We start from the raw sequence: 20,927 nt of genomic DNA on the forward strand, positions 1-20,927 counted from the left end.
AGTGGTCAGGCGATGCGGATTCCAAACGGCATATGGAAGTATTGCCGTATAAAGGGGAGGAATTATTTGGGGTCGGTCTATCGGATTTGGTAGCCACGGCAACAGCCGGGAAGTCCACCTTTTTACCTCATGTCCCCTCCCAGCAGAAAAAGACGCAGTCTTTTCAGCCGCAGTCCTTTCGTTCCTATAAGAACAAGCGAGCAAAAGGACATTCATATTTGCCCCGAGGCAAAGGAAAGGGTAAGAGACTGCAGCAAGCAGCCCCTTCCCAGGAGCAGAAGTCCTCCCCGGCTTCTGCAAAGGCCTCAGCATGACGCTGGGACCTTACAAGCGGACTCAGGGGCGGTGGGGGGTCGCCTCAAGAATTTCAGCGCACAGTGGGCTCACTCGCAGGTGGACCCCTGGATCCTGCAGGTAGTATCTCAGGGTTACAGGTTGGAATTCGAGAAGTCTCCCCCTCGCCGGTTCCTAAAATCTGCTTTGCCAACGTCTCCCTCAGACAGGGCGACGGTATTGGAAGCCATTCACAAGCTGTATTCTCAGCAGGTGATAATCAAGGTACCCCTTTTACAACAGGGAAAGGGGTATTACTCCACGCTATTTGTGGTACCGAAGCCGGACGGCTCGGTAAGACCTATTCTAAATCTGAAATCTCTGAACCTGTACATACAAAAATTCAAGTTCAAGATGGAGTCGCTCAGAGCAGTGATAGCGAATCTGGAAGAAGGGGATTTTATGGTGTCCTTGGACATCAAGGATGCTTACCTTCATGTCCCAATTTGCCCTTCACACCAAGGGTACCTCAGGTTCGTGGTACAAAACTGTCATTATCAGTTTCAGACGCTGCCGTTTGGATTGTCCACGGCACCCAGGGTCTTTACCAAGGTAATGGCCGAAATGATGATCCTTCTTCGAAGAGAAGGCGTATTAATTATCCCTTACTTGGACGATCTCCTGATAAGGGCAAGATCCAGAGAACAGCTGGAGGTCGGAGTAGCACTAACTCAAGTAGTGCTCCAACAGCACGGGTGGATTCTGAATTTTCCAAAATCCCAACTGATCCCGACGACACGTCTGCTGTTCCTAGGGATGATTCTGGACACTGTTCAGAAAAAGGTATTTCTTCCGGAGGAGAAAGCCAGGGAGTTATCCGAACTCGTCAGGAACCTCCTAAAACCAGGGACAGTGTCTGTGCATCAATGCACAAGAGTCCTGGGAAAAATGGTGGCTTCTTACGAAGTGATTCCATTCGGCAGATTCCATGCACAAATTTTTCAGTGGGATCTGCTAGACAAATGGTCCGGATCGCATCTGCAGATGCATCAGCGGATAAAATTGTCGACAAGGACAAGGGTCTCTCTGCTATGGTGGTTGCAGAGTGCTCATCTGTTAGAGGGCCGCAGATTCGGCATACAGAACTGGGTCCCAGTGACCACGGATGCCAGCCTGAGAGGCTGGGGAGCGGTCACACAAGGAAGAAACTTCCAGAGCGTGTGGTCAAGCCTGGAAACGTCTCTTCACATAAATATACTGGAACTAAGAGCAATCTACTGTTATGCACACCAGTGCCTGCAGGAAAGTACTGGTGTCAGAACTGTTATGCACTCCAGTGTCTGCAGGAATGTACTGGTGTTTGAACTGTTATGCAAAACAAATGGACTCACAGACAAACTGGGGAATATGACATAACGTACACAGAAGGTAATAGGGTAACAAAATACACACAAAGTGAACAGAGAAGCCCAGAGGCTAAGGAACTGGGTATCTCCTTTGTATTAGAACTGCACAGATGGAAAAAGCAAGATGTTGTGTTTTAATACATAGAGAACCCGAAATGCTGTTGCTAAGGGCAACAGCAAAACCCTAAAGGGTTACCAACGGGTGTGGCAGTAAACTCCTTGGTCAGAGATGGAATGATAGACACAAGGAGAGTCTCCACAATCCTATTTCTCACTTGCAGTGCACAGGTTTTAGCTTACTGCCACTAAACTGACCCCTGACACCTAGCACAGTGAGACAGGATTAGACAGGCAAGTCTTAGAATACAGCCGCAAACTTGCTAAGTTCACAGAGTGGTAACAGAACCCCAGCAAGCTAAACGACTGACTCCAGTCTTACTGCTAGGTCTGGATTGGCAGAGTGTAATACCAAATCCCCAGGCCTATTTGCAGTAAGCAACAAACAAATACAAAGCTACACAGTACTGGCTAACTTTCATGAACTGACTAACCAACAAAGATTCAGCAGCATCTGCTTACCCTGAAAAGAGGCCTTATAAAGCAGGTGCTGTCCACGCCCCACTCAGACCTCACAGACTGTGAGCACAAAAACCAGCACCGGATCCCCTGCCGTGCACAGAGCCTATAACCACTGCACAGCAAAAGACCCGAACCGGAGTATCAGCTGCGCTCAGGTTACTCCACTAGCACTTGTCTCCCGGTTGCCATGACGACGTGGCAGCACAGGGCAGGAGACCCTAACAGTACCCCCCCTCTGACGAGGGGTCAAAGAACCCCTACCACCGGGTTTATCGGGGAACTGCGAGAAGAAAGAGCGTATCAGTCTGGGGGCATGAAGATCACAACTGCGCACCCACGACCGCTCCTCCGGGCCATACCCCTTCCAGTGCACCAAAAATGACAGCCGACCCCGAACCACCTTGGAGTCAAGAATCCTTTCAACAACAAACTCCCTCTGGCCACGTATCAGAAGAGGGGAAGGTCTTCCACTGGAAGAAGGATTACTAATCGCCCGTTTTAAAAGGGAACAATGAAATGTTTTATTGATACCCAAAGAACGGGGCAGATCTAACTGAAATGCCACCGGATTGATAACCCTGGTGATCTTATAAGGGCCGATGAACCGGGGCCCTAACTTATGAGATGGCTGTCTCAACTTCAAATTCTTGGTAGACAACCAGACGAAGTCTCCTAATTTGAAGCTGCAGGGTCTTTTCCGCTTATCAAAAACCCCTTTGGTCACTAATGACACAGACACAAGGGCTTTCTTCACTTTCCGCCAAATACCTCTAAGGACCGAAACCACAGAGGAACCACCAGGCGTGGAGTCCAGGGGGTCAAAAGAATTGGCCTTAGGATGATGCCCATACACACAAAGGAAGGGAGAGATCCCTGTAGCAGAGTGAGCCGCGTTGTTATAGGCAAACTCCGCCATGGACAGATGAGCAACCCAGTCAGTCTGACACTTGGAGACATAACACCTGAGGAACTGCTCCAAGGACTGGTTCACCCTTTCAGTCTGCCCATTAGACTGCGGATGGTAGCCTGACGACAAGCTGACAGAAATCTGGAGATCGGAACAAAATGCCCTCCAGAATTTGGCCACAAACTGGGATCCGCGGTCAGAGACCACATCAAGTGGCAACCCGTGGAGACGCACAACATGCAGCATAAATAATTCAGACAGGCGTCTGGCTGATGGCAGCCCAACCAGTGGAACGAAGTGCGCCATCTTCGAAAACCTGTCAACGACAACCCAGATGGCTGTCATCCCCGAGGATTTGGGCAAGTCCACCACAAAATCCATTGAAATGTGGGTCCATGGCTTAGATGGGATAGAGAGTGGATGTAATGGGCCAACAGGAACCCCTCTAGGAGTCTTATTTCGGGCACAGATGTCACATGCCCGAACCCACTGATCCACATCCTTAGCCACCGAGGGCCACCACACCGCCCTAGATAGCAACTCCCGAGTTCTGGCAATACCCGGGTGACCTGCCGACTTCTTGGCATGGAATTCCAGGAACACTCGCTGTCTTAACCTAGGAGGCACAAACAAAAGACCTACCGGAAGGTCTGGAGGAGCCTGCTCCTGTGCTCTAAGGACTAATGATAAGAGGTCCTGGGTAATGCCCACTTTAATACATGATGGGGAAACAATGGGCAACGGCTCCTCGGTGGTCTCCTGGATTGGAGCAAAACTCAGCGAGAGCGCATCAGCCTTGATGTTTTTTGACCCAGGGCGATATGTTATCAAAAAATTAAAGCGAGCAAAAAACAAAGCCCATCGTGCCTGCCTGGCATTGAGACGCTTCGCTGACTCTAAATATGCCAGATTCTTATGGTCAGTGAGAATTGAGACCACAAACTTAGCCCCCTCAAGCCAGTGTCTCCACTCCTCGAGTGCATCCTTAATAGCCAACAATTCCCGGTTACCCACGTCATAATTCATCTCGGCAGGCGAAAATTTACGGGAAAAGTAAGCACAGGGATGAAGGCGATTATCAGACACTCCCATCTGAGAAAGCACTGCCCCAATACCCATCTCAGAGGCATCCACCTCCACCACAAAAGGACGCTCTGGATCTGGGTGTCGCAGCACCTTGGCCGAAACAAATGCACTTTTGAGACGGGCAAAAGCCGCTTTAGCCTCACAAGACCAGTGAGCAACATCCGCCCCTTTTTTAGTGAGTGCCACCAAGGGCGCCACTATAGACGAAAATCCAGCGATAAATCGTCTATAAAAATTCGCAAAGCCCAGGAAACGCTGAAGCGCCTTCAAACTAGTGGGCTGCACCCAATCCAGGACTGCCTGTACCTTGGAACCCTCCATTTGGAAACCTTCTGGGGAGATAATATATCCTAGAAATGCGATTTGCTGAACTTCAAATTCGCACTTCTCCAGCTTTGCCCCAAGCCGGTGGTCTCTGAGTTTCTGGAGGACTAAGCGTACATGCTTCCGATGTTCCTCCAGGGAATGGGAGAAGATTAGGATGTCATCTAAGTATACAACTAAGAATCTATCCAAATATTCCCTGAGCACATCATTCATGAAATCCTGGAAGACTGCCGGGGCATTACAGAGCCCAAAAGGCATCACCAAATATTCATAATGCCCTGAGTGGGTATTAAAGGCAGTCTTCCATTCATCCCCCTCTCTTATTCGGATTAGATTGTACGCACCGCGTAGGTCAATCTTAGAAAAAATGGTGGCAGTACGAAGCTGGTCAAACAAGACCGAAATGAGAGGCAGTGGGTATGAGTTTTTAATCGTGATACGGTTCAATTCCCTGAAGTCGATGCAGGGTCGCAACGAACCGTCCTTTTTACCCACGAAGAAGAACCCCGACCCAACTGGAGACTGTGAAGGTCTGATAAATCCCTTAGCCAAGTTCTCCTGAATGTACTCTGCCATAGCCTGAGTCTCAGGACGTGACAGGGAGTACAACCTGCTCTTGGGAAGCTTAGCATTTGGCAACAAATCAATGGCACAGTCATAGGGGCGATGGGGAGGTAGTACCTCTGCAACTTTTTTGGAGAACACGTCCGCAAAATCTGCATAACACCCTGGCAATCCTGGCAAACTTAGCTGCGAGAGCCTGACTGGAAGGCTCAAGCAACTCCTGAAACAATCAGTACCCCAACTAAGAATCTCCCTAGAGACCCAGTCAAATTGAGGATTGTGGGCCCTTAACCAGGGTAACCCCAACACCAATGGGGCAAAAGTACAGACAGTCACATAAAAGGACAATTTTTCAGAGTGTGTGGCTCCAATAAACCAAAGAAATCTGGCTAGTGCAAGAGGTAATTTTACCTTGGGATAATGGTTCCCCGTTTAACCCACAAATCTCAATTTCCGATGCCAAGGGTACTAAGGGAACAGAGTGTTTCAGGGCGAATTGGCGGTCCATAAAAACCCCGTCGGCCCCACTGTCCACAAAGGCCTCAGTCTTGACAGTTTGACCGAGGATCTTCAAGGTCACCGGAATGATAAAAGTCTTCTTGGGAAATTCTGACTTCTGGCCTGACAGGATATTTCCCATCACCCTCAGGCCCTGAAGTTTTCCGGCTTTTCTGGGCATGATACTACCACATGACCTTTATTCCCACAGTACAAACACAACCCCTGCTGTCTCCTCCGCGTCTTCTCACGCGAGGAGAGGCGGGTAGCCCCAATCTGCATAGGCTCCTCAGAAAATTCCTCAGAGTCTGAGGTTCCCTTGGGAAGGAAGGAAATCTCAGTCTCCCTTTCAAGCCTACGCTCTCTCAGCCGTCTATCCACCCGGATGGATAACTGCATGAGCTGATCCAAGCTATCAGGCAAGGGATATTGTACCAGTTGGTCCTTTATCTGGTTAGAAAGACCTCTTCGGTACTGGTGTCTCAGGGCTGGGTCATTCCACTGGGTATCATGGGCCAACCTCCGAAACTCCGTACAGTAAACCTCAACTGGCCTTCGCCCTTGCTTAAGGATCGAAATCTGAGCCTCGGCTGAGGCCGTCTTGTCAGGGTCATCCTACAACATGCCCAGTGCCGTAAAAAAAGCATCAACACTTTTAAGCGATGGACAGTCAGGCTGCAACCCATATGCCCAGACCTGTGGGTCTCCTTGTAGCAAGGAAATCACTATGCCCACCCGCTGAATCTCCGACCCAGAAGACTGAGGCCTAAGCCGGAAGTATAGCTTGCAGCTCTCCTTGAAACAAAAGAACTGCGAGCGATCTCCAGAAAAACGATCCGGGAGATTTACTTTCGGCTCCTTAACCCCTGCAGGTGCTGCTGCTGCGGGAGCTCCACCAGCAGCCTGGGAGGTGTGCATTTTAATGGACAAATCATTAAATTGTCGAGTCAGGACCTGCACCTGATCGACCACCTGTTGCAACGTATTTTGAGGGGTATGCTCCATATTCCCACAAAATTTCAACAGGAGTATTAGGCTGCTGAATATGTTATGCACACCAGTGCCTGCAGGAAAGTACTGGTGTCAGAACTGTTATGCACTCCAGTGTCTGCAGGAATGTACTGGTGTTTGAACTGTTATGCAAAACAAATGGACTCACAGACAAACTGGGGAATATGACATAACGTACACAGAAGGTAATAGGGTAACAAAATACACACAAAGTGAACAGAGAAGCCCAGAGGCTAAGGAACTGGGTATCTCCTTTGTATTAGAACTGCACAGATGGAAAAAGCAAGATGTTGTGTTTTAATACATAGAGAACCCGAAATGCTGTTGCTAAGGGCAACAGCAAAACCCTAAAGGGTTACCAACGGGTGTGGCAGTAAACTCCTTGGTCAGAGATGGAATGATAGACACAAGGAGAGTCTCCACAATCCTATTTCTCACTTGCAGTGCACAGGTTTTAGCTTACTGCCACTAAACTGACCCCTGACACCTAGCACAGTGAGACAGGATTAGACAGGCAAGTCTTAGAATACAGCCGCAAACTTGCTAAGTTCACAGAGTGGTAACAGAACCCCAGCAAGCTAAACGACTGACTCCAGTCTTACTGCTAGGTCTGGATTGGCAGAGTGTAATACCAAATCCCCAGGCCTATTTGCAGTAAGCAACAAACAAATACAAAGCTACACAGTACTGGCTAACTTTCATGAACTGACTAACCAACAAAGATTCAGCAGCATCTGCTTACCCTGAAAAGAGGCCTTATAAAGCAGGTGCTGTCCACGCCCCACTCAGACCTCACAGACTGTGAGCACAAAAACCAGCACCGGATCCCCTGCCGTGCACAGAGCCTATAACCACTGCACAGCAAAAGACCCGAACCGGAGTATCAGCTGCGCTCGGGTTACTCCACTAGCACTTGTCTCCCGGTTGCCATGACGACGTGGCAGCACAGGGCAGGAGACCCTAACATCTACAATGCTCTAAGCCTGGCAAAACCTCTGCTTCAAGGTCAGCCGGTGTTGATCCAGTCGGACAACATCACGGCAGTCGCCCACGTCAACAGACAGGGCGGCACAAGAAGCAGGAGGGCAATGGCAGAAGCTGCAAGGATTCTCCGCTGGGCGGAAAATCATGTGGTAGCACTGTCAGCAGTGTTCATTCCGGGAGTGGACAACTGGGAAGCAGACTTCCTCAGCAGACACGACCTCCACCCGGGGGAGTGGGGACTTCACCCAGAAGTCTTCCAAGTGATTGTAAACCGTTGGGAAAAACCAAAGGTGGACATGATGGCGTCCTGTCTCAACAAAAAACTGGACATATATTGCGCCAGGTCAAGGGACCCTCAGGCAATAGCGGTAGACGCTCTGGTAACACCGTGGGTGTACCAGTCGGTGTATGTGTTCCCTCCTCTGCCTCTCATACCCAAAGTACTGAGAATCATAAGAAGGAGAGGAGTAAGAACTATACTCGTGGCTCCGGATTGGCCAAGAAGAACTTGGTACCCGGAACTGCAAGAGATGCTCACGGAGGACCCGTGGCCTCTACCTCTCAGAAAGGACCTGCTCCAGCAGGGACCTTGTCTGTTTCAAGACTTACTGCGGCTGCGTTTGACGGCATGGAGGTTGAACGCCGGATCCTGAAGGAAAAAGGCATTCCAGATGAAGTCATCCCTACCCTGGTCAAGGCCAGAAAGGATGTAACCGCAAAACATTATCACCGCATGTGGCGGAAATATGTTGCGTGGTGTGAGGCCAAGAAGGCCCCTACAGAGGAATTTCAACTGGGTCGTTTCCTGCATTTCCTGCAAACAGGACTATCTATGGGCCTAAAATTAGGGTCCATTAAGGTTCAAATTTCGGCCCTGTCAATCTTCTTCCAAAAAGAACTGGCTTCAGTGCCTGAAGTTCAGACGTTTGTCAAAGGGGTACTGCATATACAGCCTCCTTTTGTGCCTCCAGTGGCACCTTGGGATCTCAATGTAGTGTTGAGTCTCCTAAAATCACATTGGTTTGAACCACTCACCACTGTGGAATTGAAATATCTCACATGGAAGGTGACGATGCTGTTAGCCCTGGCTTCAGCCAGGCGTGTCTCTGAATTGGCGGCTTTATCATATAAAAGCCCTTACCTAATTTTTCATTCAGACAGGGCAGAACTGAGGACTCGCCCTCAATTTCTCCCTAAGGTGGTTTCAGCGTTTCACATGAACCAGCCTATTGTGGTACCTGCGGCGACTAGGGACTTGGAGGACTCCAAGTTGCTGGACGTAGTCAGGGCCCTGAAAATATGTTTCCAGGACGGCTGGAGTCAGAAAATCTGACTCGCTGTTTATCCTGTATGCACCCAACAAGCTGGGTGCTCCTGCTTCTAAGCAGACGATTGCTCGTTGGATTTGTAGTACAATTCAGCTTGCACATTCTGTGGCAGGCCTGCCACAGCCAAAATCTGTAAAAGCCCATTCCACAAGGAAAGTGGGCTCATCTTGGGCGGCTGCCCAACTTTGCCGAGCAGCTACTTGGTCAGGGGCAAACACGTTTGCTAAATTTTACAAATTCGATACCCTGGCTGAGGAGGACCTGGAGTTCTCTCATTCGGTGCTGCAGAGTCATCCGCACTCTCCCGCCCGTTTGGGAGCTTTGGTATAATCCCCATGGTCCTTACGGAAGTCCCAGCATCCACTAGGACGTCAGAGAAAATAAGAATTTACTTACCGATAATTCTATTTCTCGTAGTCCGTAGTGGATGCTGGGCGCCCATCCCAAGTGCGGATTGTCTGCAATACTTGTATATAGTTATTGTTACAAAAAAATCGGGTTGTTTATTGTTGTGAGCCATCTTTTCAGAGGCTCCTACGTTTATCATACTGTTAACTGGGTTCAGATCACAGGTTGTACAGTGTGATTGGTGTGGCTGGTATGAGTCTTACCCGGGATTCAAAATCCTTCCTTATTATGTACGCTCGTCCGGGCACAGTATCCTAACTGAGGCTTGGAGGAGGGTTATAGGGGGAGGAGCCAGTGCACACCAGCTAGTCTAAAGCTTTTACTTTTGTGCCCAGTCTCCTGCGGAGCCGCTATTCCCCATGGTCCTTACGGAAGTCCCAGCATCCACTACGGACTACGAGAAATAGAATTATCGGTAAGTAAATTCTTATTTTTTCTTTTTCTTTTTTTTTTAACTTGAGTTACTGAGCCATGTGAATGAGCTTAGCCGTTTTGCAGACGGGATATGGTGAAGCAGGTGATGGACTTAGAACCTTAGGGAGGGAGGGGTGAGTCACTCAGAGTTGGGGAGTTCAGTGGGGTCTGGACCAAATAGATTAAGCCAGGGGCACCAGTGGTTCGGGGCTGCAAGTCTAGCCATAGTGCCTAAACCTGTGTGAATATGTGGTTCTTATCATGTACCAACTTGCCAATATGCCATAGATGGGACATGAAGTAAGGAACACGGGGCGGACCTCGTTTCTGCAGGATTTGGCAATCATATGGCTAGTAAAAGAAGAAAAAAAAAATGTAGGAAGCAAGCTTCGTAGTTAGGGCATCCTTTTTAGTCGCTCACTATATAAGTGCAAGTTCACTTAGGAAACTAGCAAACAAATTAATATTTTATTTTATTTTTTAGGACTCTCTTACAGGATTCAATTATTTTGACCCGTCCTGCCTTCTTCCAACTTGCAGCGATTACTGGACTTACTCGGGGTCTCTAACCACCCCACCGCTGACAGAGTCAGTGACCTGGATTATAATGAAGAAACCAATTGAAGTGGACCACAGTCAGGTGATTTGTCTGTAGAAAATCGGGCTGGTGAAATTCCACATCTAAAGAACATTATGGCCCGACGTTCTGACCTCTCACCCCTAGAAATGTGACATTAGCATGTCATTCTTTGACTGAACCTTTACATTTCTATGTACTGTGCAAATGAGCAGATGTTATGCAGCTATAGGGTGAGCCTCGGGCGACTCGGATGTGTCTCCACTATTCTCGGCACGTAAGCGGGTTATATGTTGTTTACTGTAAAGACACGTTCCACAGTAGGCTATCCTTGTCATGTAGCTGAACCCTGATCCAGAGCTCTTCTTACGTCAGCCAGTCACATTGCAGTATCTCCTAACTTGCGTATTAGCGTATGGATCCAGCCTGAATGCTGTGTAGTTATCAGGTGGTCAGGAACTGGTTAGAGGTTTTTACTGGTCGCAACAATGGAAATGGTCATTGGCTGTCGTGGCCTAAAGATGGCAGCTGGATTGCTGCAAAAGTGTCCTGAAACGGCGACAATTGTGTCGGTGTGTTAGTTGTGTCCATTGTTTAGTTGAAGGTAAAAGTATAGCTAATTTCTCTGACGTCCTAGTGGATGCTGGGACTCCGTAAGGACCATGGGGAATAGATGGCTCCGCAGGAGACTGGGCACACTAAAAGAAAGATTTGGTACTACCTGGTGTGCACTGGCTCCTCCCTCTATGCCCCTCCTCCAGACCTCAGTTAGATTTCTGTGCCCGGCCGAGCTGGATGCACACTAGGGGCTCTCCTGAGCTCCTAGAAAGAAAGTATATATTAGGTTTTTTATTTTACAGTGAGACCTGCTGGCAACAGGCTCACTGCAACGAGGGACTAAGGGGAGAAGAAGCAAACCTACCTGCTTGCAGCTAGCTTGGGCTTCTTAGGCTACTGGACACCATTAGCTCCAGAGGGATCGACCGCAGGACCCGTCCTTGGTGTTCGTTCCCGGAGCCGCGCCGCCGTCCCCTTTACAGAGCCAGAAGCAAGAAGATGGTCCGGAAAAGCGGCGGCAGAAGACTTCAGTCTTCACCAAGGTAGCGCACAGCACTGCAGCTGTGCGCCATTGCTCCTCATACACACTTCACACTCCGGTCACTGAGGGTGCAGGGCGCTGGGGGGGGGGGCGCCCTGAGCAGCAATAATATCACCTTGGCTGGCAAAATAATCACAATATATAGCCCCAGAGGCTATATATGTGGTAATTACCCCTGCCAGAATACAGAAAAAAGCGGGAGAAAAGTCTGCCGAAAAAGGGGCGGAGCCATCTCCCTCAGCACACCGGCGCCATTATTCCCTCACAGTTCCGCTGGAAGGAAGCTCCCTGACTCTCCCCTGCAGTCTACACTACAGAAAAGGGTAAAAAAGAGAGGGGGGGCACTGATTTGAGGCGCAGTAAATATTATAGCAGCTATAGGGGACATAATTCAGTTAGTCCCTGCATTATATAGCGCTCTGGTGTGTGCTGGCATACTCTCACTCTGTCTCCCCAAAGGGCTTTTGTGGGGTCCTGTCTCCTTTAAGAGCATTCCCTGTGTGTGTGTGTGCGGTGTGTCGGTACGGCTGTGTCGACATGTTTGATGAGGAGACTTATGTGGAGGCGGAGCAGATGCCTATAAATGTGATGTCACCCCCTGCGGGGCAGACACCTGAGTGGATGGACTTATGGAAGGAATTACGTGCAAGTGTCGACTCCTTACATAAAAAATTTGACGACAGGCCAAATACGGGACAGCCGGCTTCTCAGCCCGTGCCTGCCCAGGCAATTCAATGGCCATCAGGGGCTCTAAAACGCCCACTACCTCAGATGGCAGACACAGATGTCGACACGGATACTGATACCAGTGTCGACGACGATGAGTCAAATTTAATGTCCACTAGGGCCATTCGTGGCATGATTGAGGCAATGAAAGAGGTTTTACACCTTTCTGATATAAACCCAGGTGCCTCAAAAAAGGGTATTATGTTTGGGGAGAAAAAACTACCAATAGTTTTTCCCCCATCTGAAGAATTAAATGAAGTGTGTGAAGAAGCGTGGGCTTTCCCTGATAAGAAATTGGTGATTTCAAAAAAATTACTAATGGCGTTCCCTTTCTCGCCAGAGGATAGGTCACGTTGGGAAACTCCCCCTAGAGTGGATAAAGCGCTCACACGTTTGTCTAAAAAGGTGGCACTACCGTCTCCGGATACGGCCGCCCTAAAGGAACCTGCTGATAGAAAGCAGGAGGCTATCCTAAAGTCTATATATACACACACGGGTGTTATACTGAGACCAGCTATTGCTTCAGCGTGGATGTGCAGTGCTGCTGCTGCTTGGTCAGATTCCCTGTCAGAAAATATTGACACCCTGGACAGGGACACTATATTGCTTACCATAGAGCATATAAAAGACTCAGTCTTGTACATGAGAGATGCACAGAGGGAGATCTGCCGGCTGGCATCTAGAATAAGTGCATTGTCCATTTCTGCTAGGAGAGGCTTATGGACTCGGCAGTGGACAGGGGATGCAGATTCTAAAAGGCACATGGAAGTTTTGCCTTATACGGGTGAGGAGTTATTCGGGGACGGTCTCTCAGACCTTGTTTCCACAGCAACAGCTGGGAAGTCAGCATTTTTACCCCATGTCCCCTCACAGCCTAAGAAAGCGCCGTACTATCAGGTGCAGTCCTTTCGAACCCAGAAAAACAGGCGGGGAAAAGGCGGGTCCTTTCTGTCTAGAGGCAGAGGAAGGGGAAAAAAGCTGCACCACGCAGCAGGTTCCCAGGAACAAAAGTCCTCCCCCGCTTCTTCCAAATCCGCCGCATGACGGTGGGGCTCCACAGGCGGAGCCAGGTACGGTGGGGGGCCGCCTCAAAAATTTCAGCGATCAGTGGGTTCGCTCACGGGTGGATCCCTGGATCCTTCAAGTAGTATCTCAGGGGTACAAGCTGGAATTCGAGACGACTCCCCCCCGCCGTTTCCTCAAATCGGCCTTACCGACAATTCCCTCGAGCAGGGAGGCTGTACTAGAGGCAATTCACAAGCTGTATTACCAGCAGGTGATAGTAAAAGTACCCCTACTTCAACAAGGACGGGGTTACTATTCCACACTGTTTGTGGTACCGAAACCGGACGGTTCGGTGAGACCCATTTTAAATTTGAAATCCTTGAACACATACATAAAAAAATCAAAGTTCAAGATGGAATCGCTCAGGGCGGTTATTGCAAGCCTGGACGAGGGGGATTACATGGTATCCCTGGACATCAAGGATGCTAACCTGCATGTCCCAATTTACCTTCCTCACCAGGAGTACCTCAGATTTGTGGTACAAGATTGTCATTTACCAATTCCAGACACTACCGTTTGGACTGTCCACGGCACCGAGGGTGTTTACCAAGGTAATGGCAGAAATGATGATACTCCTTCGAAAAAAGGGAGTTTTAATTATCCCGTACTTGGACGATCTCCTAATAAAGGCGAGGTCCAGAGAGCAGTTACTGGTCGGAGTAGCACTATCTCTGGAAGTGCTACAACAGCATGGCTGGATTCTAAACATCCCAAAGTCACAACTGTTTCCTTCCACACGCTTACTGTTCCTGGGGATGATTCTGGACACGGAACAGAAAAAAGTGTTTCTCCCGCAGGAGAAAGCCAAGGAGCTGTCATCTCTAGTCAGAGACCTCCTAAAACCAAAACGGGTATCGGTGCATCACTGCACACGAGTCCTGGGAAAAATGGTGGCTTCATACGAAGCAATTCCATTCGGCAGGTTCCATGCAAGGACCTTCCAGTGGGACCTCTTGGACAAGTGGTCGGGATCGCATCTTCAGATGCATCAACTGATAACCCTGTCTCCAAGGACCAGGGTGTCTCTACTGTGGTGGCTACAGAGTGCTCATCTTCTAGAGGGCCGCAGATTCGGCATACAGGACTGGGTCCTGGTGACCACGGATGCCAGCCTTCGAGGCTGGGGAGCAGTCACACAGGGAAGAAACTTCCAAGGACTATGGTCAAGTCAGGAGACTTCCCTGCACATAAATATTCTGGAACTAAGGGCCATTTACAATGCCCTAAGTCAGGCAAAACCCCTGCTTCAAAACCAGCCGGTACTGATCCAGTCAGACAACATCACGGCAGTCGCCCATGTAAACCGACAGGGCGGCACAAGAAGCAGGATGGCGATGGCAGAAGCCGTAAGGATTCTCCGATGGGCGGAAAATCACATAATAGCACTGTCGGCAGTGTTCATTCCGGGAGTGGACAACTGGGAAGCAGACTTCCTCAGCAGACACGACCTACACCCGGGAGAGTGGGGACTTCATCCAGAAGTCTTCCTACTGTTGGTAAACCGTTGGGAAAGGCCACAGGTGGACATGATGGCGTCCCGCCTCAACAAAAAGCTAAAGAAATATTGCGCCAGGGACCCTCAGGCGATAGCTGTGGACGCGCTAGTGACACCGTGGGTGTACCAGTCGGTCTATGTGTTCCCTCCTCTGCCCCTCATACCAAAGGTACTGAGAATAATAAGAAGGCGAGGAGTAAGAACGATACTCGTGGTTCCGGATTGGCCAAGAAGAGCTTGGAACCCGGAACTTCAAGAAATGTTATCAGAGGACCCATGGCCTCTACCGCTCAGACAGGATCTGCTACAGCAGGGGCCCTGTCTGTTCCAAGACTTACCGCGGCTGCGTTTGACGGCATGGCGGTTGAATTCCGGATCCTAAATGAAAAAGGGCATTCCGGAGGAAGTCATTCCTACGCTGATAAAAGCCAGGAAAGAAGTAACCGCAAACCATTATCACCGCATTTGGCGAAAATATGTTGCGTGGTGTGAGGCCAGGAAGGCCCCCACAGAGGAATTTCAGCTGGGTCGTTTTCTGCACTTCCTACAGTCAGGAGTGACTATGGGCCTAAAATTGGGTTCCATTAAGGTCCAGATTTCGGCTCTGTCGATTTTCTTCCAGAAAGAACTGGCTTCACTGCCTGAAGTTCAGACTTTTGTAAAGGGAGTGCTTCATATTCAGCCCCCTTTTGTGCCTCCTGTGGCACCTTGGGATCTCAATGTGGTGTTGGGTTTACTAAAATCACATTGGTTTGAACCACTTAAAACCGTGGATCTCAAATATCTCACGTGGAAAGTGGTCATGTTATTGGCCTTGGCTTCGGCCAGGCGTGTGTCAGAATTGGCGGCTTTGTCGTGTAAAAGCCCTTATCTGATTTTCCATATGGATAGGGCAGAATTGAGGACTCGTCCCCAGTTTCTCCCTAAGGTGGTATCAGCTTTTCACTTGAACCAACCTATTGTAGTGCCTGCGGCTACTAAGGACTTGGAGGATTCCAGGTTACTGGACGTAGTCAGGGCCTTGAAAATTTATGTTTCCAGGACGGCTGGAGTCAGGAAAACTGACTCGCTTTTTATCCTGTATGCACCCAACAAAATAGGTGCTCCTGCTTCTAAGCAGACTATTGCTCGCTGGATTTGTAGCACAATTCAGCTGGCGCATTCTGCGGCTGGTTTGCCGCATCCTAAATCAGTGAAAGCCCATTCCACGAGGAAGGTGGACTCATCTTGGGCGGCTGCCCGAGGGGTCTCGGCTTTACAACTTTGCCGAGCTGCTACTTGGTCAGGGGCAAACACGTTTGCAAAATTCTACAAATTTGATACCCTGGCTGAGGAGGACCTTGAGTTCTCTCATTCGGTGCTGCAGAGTCATCCGCACTCTCCCGCCCGTTTGGGAGCTCTGGTATAATCCCCATGGTCCTTATGGAGTCTCCAGCATCCACTAGGACGTCAGAGAAAATAAGAATTTACTCACCGGTAATTCTATTTCTCGTAGTCCGTAGTGGATGCTGGGCGCCCATCCCAAGTGCGGATTGTCTGCAATACTTGTATATAGTTATTGCCTAACTAAAGGGTTATTGTTGAGCCATCTGTTGAGAGGCTCAGTTGTTATTCATACTGTTAACTGGGTAAAATATCACGAGTTATACGGTGTGATTGGTGTGGCTGGTATGAGTCTTACCCGGGATTCAAAATCCTTTCCTTATTGTGTCAGCTCTTCCGGGCACAGTATCCTAACTGAGGTCTGGAGAAGGGGCATAGAGGGAGGAGCCAGTGCACACCAGGTAGTACCAAATCTTTCTTTTAGTGTGCCCAGTCTCCTGCGGAGCCGTCTATTCCCCATGGTCCTTACGGAGTCCCCAGCATCCACTACGGACTACGAGAAATAGAATTACCGGTGAGTAAATTCTTATTTTTATGGACCACCAATAACTCTCTCCTTTGTCTTTGCAGTTGGCTGTGTTCCGCAGTTTACTCTACACCGCTGTGGGGGAAGAGGAGAAAAACATGGTGGACAACTTCCGTCCTCTCCAACCCTTGAAGGACCGCACTGTCCATTCCACCTTCCAGCCAGCCCTTAAACTATCCGATTTGAAAAAGGATGATGGGACGTCACAGCAAAGGCAAGCTGGATAACCACGCTCTACGCCTAAGGCCAGGGTCTGAAATGGCAGTGATATCGCCCTTGTCTATGGCCTGATAACGGCAGTGTGTACATGAGTGGAAACACTGCCTGTTCTGAACAATATAGTGATACTGTGTATGACCTTATATTGTAGCATTCCCACAGCACAGATACCTGCCTCTGAAATGTAGACTGGGATCATATTTTACTACTTTTATAATGTTCTACCCTTGTTTAAGTCTCTCCCTCTCCTTAATACTTCATTCGGCGTCGAACCCACACTGCACAGATCATCCTAAACACGGAACTTGGCACTAGCTGTTAGGAACAGAGTCCAGGAACCTCCTCTAATGCTATCACAATATGGCAATTTTTTCCTATATTTTCTAGCGGTGCTTTACAATATATACTATCTAGCACAATCCGGAATCGGATCAAGCATGGCAGAGGCCGGAGCTCGCTGTGCGGATCTCTGATACAAATCGTGGACCATTTGTGATGGGTGTAGTATAAAGTAAAGTTTTGCAGTACCGTGGCTTAATGACATATGTGGCCTCGTCCACATTGCCTTATTTAACCCCCGGTGGCAATGTGTGCCAATGTTTACTGACCAGAAACTTCCTTTGGTTTAAATCGAGTCTCCCCAGGCAGATAGGAGCAACTGTTTTTTTTTTTTTTTTTTTTTTTTTTTTTTTAATCCTGTTCTAATGGCTACAGGGGGGGGGGTAATTTGAAGCAATCTGTAAGGCTTGCACTCTGCTTCATGTATAGAGGTTAGGTATGCTTACGCCTGGTACTATAACATTACAGGTGCCTATTTAATACTCTTATTACTCTTTGGGCAGTCTGCATTAGTTATAATGATGCAGCTGACTTTAACGCACTTAACGCAGAAATTATATTTACGGCTCAACTGCGGGGAGTCTTGCAGCGCCATGCCTTTTCATGAAACAAACCTGCCTTTATTTTATTTTCTATTTTTGTAATCCTTCATTTGGAATCCATTTAATTTATAATTATGTAGCTGCTCTAGTCATCCCCTGTGTTTATAGACAATACTGTAGTGCATGGGTTCCAGGTCACCCATTTATTCTGACCTGTAAAATAAATATATATATATATATATATATATATATATATATATATATATATATATATATATATACCTCATTTTACCTAATGTATGATTGTGGAGTTTTGGGGATTAAAGCTCCCATGTTATTACCCTATAAATTAGATTATCTTCTCCAATGGTTTATGGAATTGTGCTTCACTTTAAATGTGTTTGCATCTGTCTGTGTCAGTGTATGTTTTATCATTAGTCAGCCATGTTTTGTGAGTCAATATCCACAAGCAGTTCACTGGTTTCCTCAAGGAGGCATAGAGAACCTCTTATCACACTGCCTCATCCCTCAGCCCACAATATGGCAGCCTCCATGTGGGTGACGGATACTTTTACTGTTAACTTTAAATGAAATTGTTCCAGACATCCAGAGACTGTTCACTGTATAATATATTCGTTCTGATGTTCAGTAAAAATGTCTTAGTAGACTGTCATCATCTCAGTTGTTGAATTGTAGCAGTATATATACAAGAGATAAAGAACTGTAAAGTAGAATAAGTTTAGGATTATATAATGGTGTTGCATTTGGCCTGGCATTTCTGGTGCATGCTGTGTAATAATTACAGTCAAACAAATTCAAAGTCGTTAAATGTATGTGGGTTTGATGTCTGTCTAATACACCGAGGTTAGTAAATTGGGGTGTACTCGTTTTATTGTGGAGAAATTGTGAGTTCCATTTTAAGGTGAATCCTGTTTATCTTGTTTTTAAACATATATGAATTCTATTCTATAAAACTTTATATATATTTTATATGTCTGTTTTTTGCTTTTTTTGCTTATAAGAAATATTGTTAGAATCAAGATATTATGCAGAGTATATACAGTATGTCACACCCTATGAGAGGGGGCTTGTTCTAATTATACCCTTCGACTGTTCGAACAACAGACTAATCCTGTTTATTTTTTAAATAAAGAACTTTTTTCAAAATCTCCCAAGCGTCTTCCATTAATTGCACAAGTGAAATATAGATAACGTGTTGCTATAGTGGCTTTCATCTACATATGATGACCTAAGATGAACCAAACGTTTGGGTAACATTCAAGGCTAATATAATGTTTCTTTACCTCATGAAGGAACCTTCATTAGGTAAAAATACACAGGGGAGGCTCTAATTGGGGTTGTTAAGACTCTTTTCTACAGGTTACTTGCGTGTTTGGGCCCTTCCTAAAGTAAGTTTGGTTGTTGAAGTGTTCTGTCCGCGCACAACACAAATCCGTGGGGATGAGAATCTGATTCCTGCACATAAAACCATCCGACCTATTTTGTTTCTTGTAACAATCCAGCCATTCAGTACTTTCTGTGTGGATTAACTGTGCTTCCTCTGGCTTTGTGGGAAACACAATCTTTTTTTCATATCTAGAGATAATTAGAGGGGACTCTATTGAAAATCAGCTGGGAAGCTTGTGGCGTAATCTCTGCTCTTTGGCTGTTGTATATAGGTCGGAGGCACAAAGTACAACTGGAATGGACTCAATCTCTCGAGTCATTTATAATCCAATTAGAAGAATAATTATTGCGCTGATGGGGCATGCTGGCATGCAAAGGACAGCTATACAGGTCTCGCGTACGGATGGGCGCTTAGGGGTTAATGGTTTACAGATCAGAAATGCTAGTGGGGGAAGGGGGGGGGGGGGTGTTCTGGGTAAAATAGTCCAGATGTATAAAATAAAATTCTGAACTTGCAGGAAATATGGTTCAGGTGTAGCCAGTAACGGGCCAGGCACAGTGAGATTTGTGAGTGAGGATAGATCGCTCTCCTCCAGCACTACAGTGCAGTCACAAATGTTTTGGTTCTGCTTATTACTGTGTATATGTTACGAGCTGGTGGTGGAACACGTTGCGTAGCCCTGCGGCAGTGTGTACGGTGCATGCATCTAACGGTTATCTTAATGTCTGTGTACTTGGTACTGAATGTAACTGTTGTTTTCTCTTTTAACCCCATTTTGGCAAAAAATAAAAACAAACTTTTCTGACCTAACTGCTCAGAACAATCCTTTTGTATAATCCTATATAATAAAAGGTTAAATCTGCTTCTCAACTCTATTTGAGGAATTCAGGTGTTTTGTACGTCGGCAGCCACTAGATGGCGCCCAACGGAGCATTTCAAGTGTCTCGTAGTTCGGGCTCGCACAGCAGCTGGGGCTGACATTACTGTTATGTTGTTCCGTGATTTTGACGGGCTGGTAACTAGTGTTGCTATAAGAACGTTGCTTTTACTGTCTGCAGAAATCACACAGAACTTACAGAATTTGAATATAGATAAAAGAGAAAACTAATACGCTAAGCATAGATTATTCATTAGGGAAACCCATGGTGGTAAAGTATCTTTACTCCCAAATTAACCCCCAAATCCCTTTTGCCTGACCTCAGGGTGTCACTCCTACTTACGGTCTACTTTAATAATATGCTGGGGTGTGCTGCAGTGCATGTGACTTCCTCAATGCTGGATGAAGGACTGGTATGTTTTGTTAACAGTCATTGTGTAAACCATGGGTCTTCAACCTGTAGTCCTCCAGCTGTTGTGGAACTACACATCCCAGCATGCCCTGCCACAGTTTTAGCAAGCCTTAATAGCAAAACGGTGGCAGGGCATGCTGGGATGTGTAGTTCCACGGTAGCTTGATGGCCGCAGGTTGAAGACCCATGGTGTAGACACTATAATGTCGACACAGACATGCCAACAAATTTTTGACTCGTTCCGAGTACTGACATTCACAATGTTAACACACACATTTCAGCCTAACCCTAATATTTCTATTCTCGACATTTTGACTGTGTCGGTAGGTTAGGTGTTGGAATTTTAACTATGTAGACATGCTATTCAACACTTTAGTCAACATTGTAAATGTTGACAACCTGGCTACATCCCAGTGGCAAGACCCTGCCAGGTTATTAATATATGGGGTTGGGGTGCTGTTACATTGCCCAAAA

General features: G+C 47.5%; 1 protein-coding gene across 2 annotated transcripts in view; it reads left to right on the forward strand.

The window, feature by feature from the left end:
• Positions 1 to 18,925, forward strand: part of CA5A (carbonic anhydrase 5A) — a 93,205-nt gene extending 74,280 nt beyond the window's left edge. For both annotated transcript variants that reach the window (XM_063945661.1, XM_063945660.1), the window contains exons 6-7: positions 10,270 to 10,425; positions 16,701 to 18,925. In XM_063945661.1, the coding sequence (XP_063801731.1) occupies positions 10,270 to 10,425; positions 16,701 to 16,883 (339 nt within the window). In that variant the 3' untranslated portion in view covers positions 16,884 to 18,925. The remainder of the gene's footprint in view (positions 1 to 10,269; positions 10,426 to 16,700) is intronic.
• Positions 18,926 to 20,927: the final 2,002 nt, after the last annotated feature.

The sequence above is a fragment of the Pseudophryne corroboree genome, chromosome 11 (genome assembly GCF_028390025.1).
Source record: "Pseudophryne corroboree isolate aPseCor3 chromosome 11, aPseCor3.hap2, whole genome shotgun sequence".
NCBI lineage: Eukaryota > Metazoa > Chordata > Amphibia > Anura > Myobatrachidae > Pseudophryne > Pseudophryne corroboree.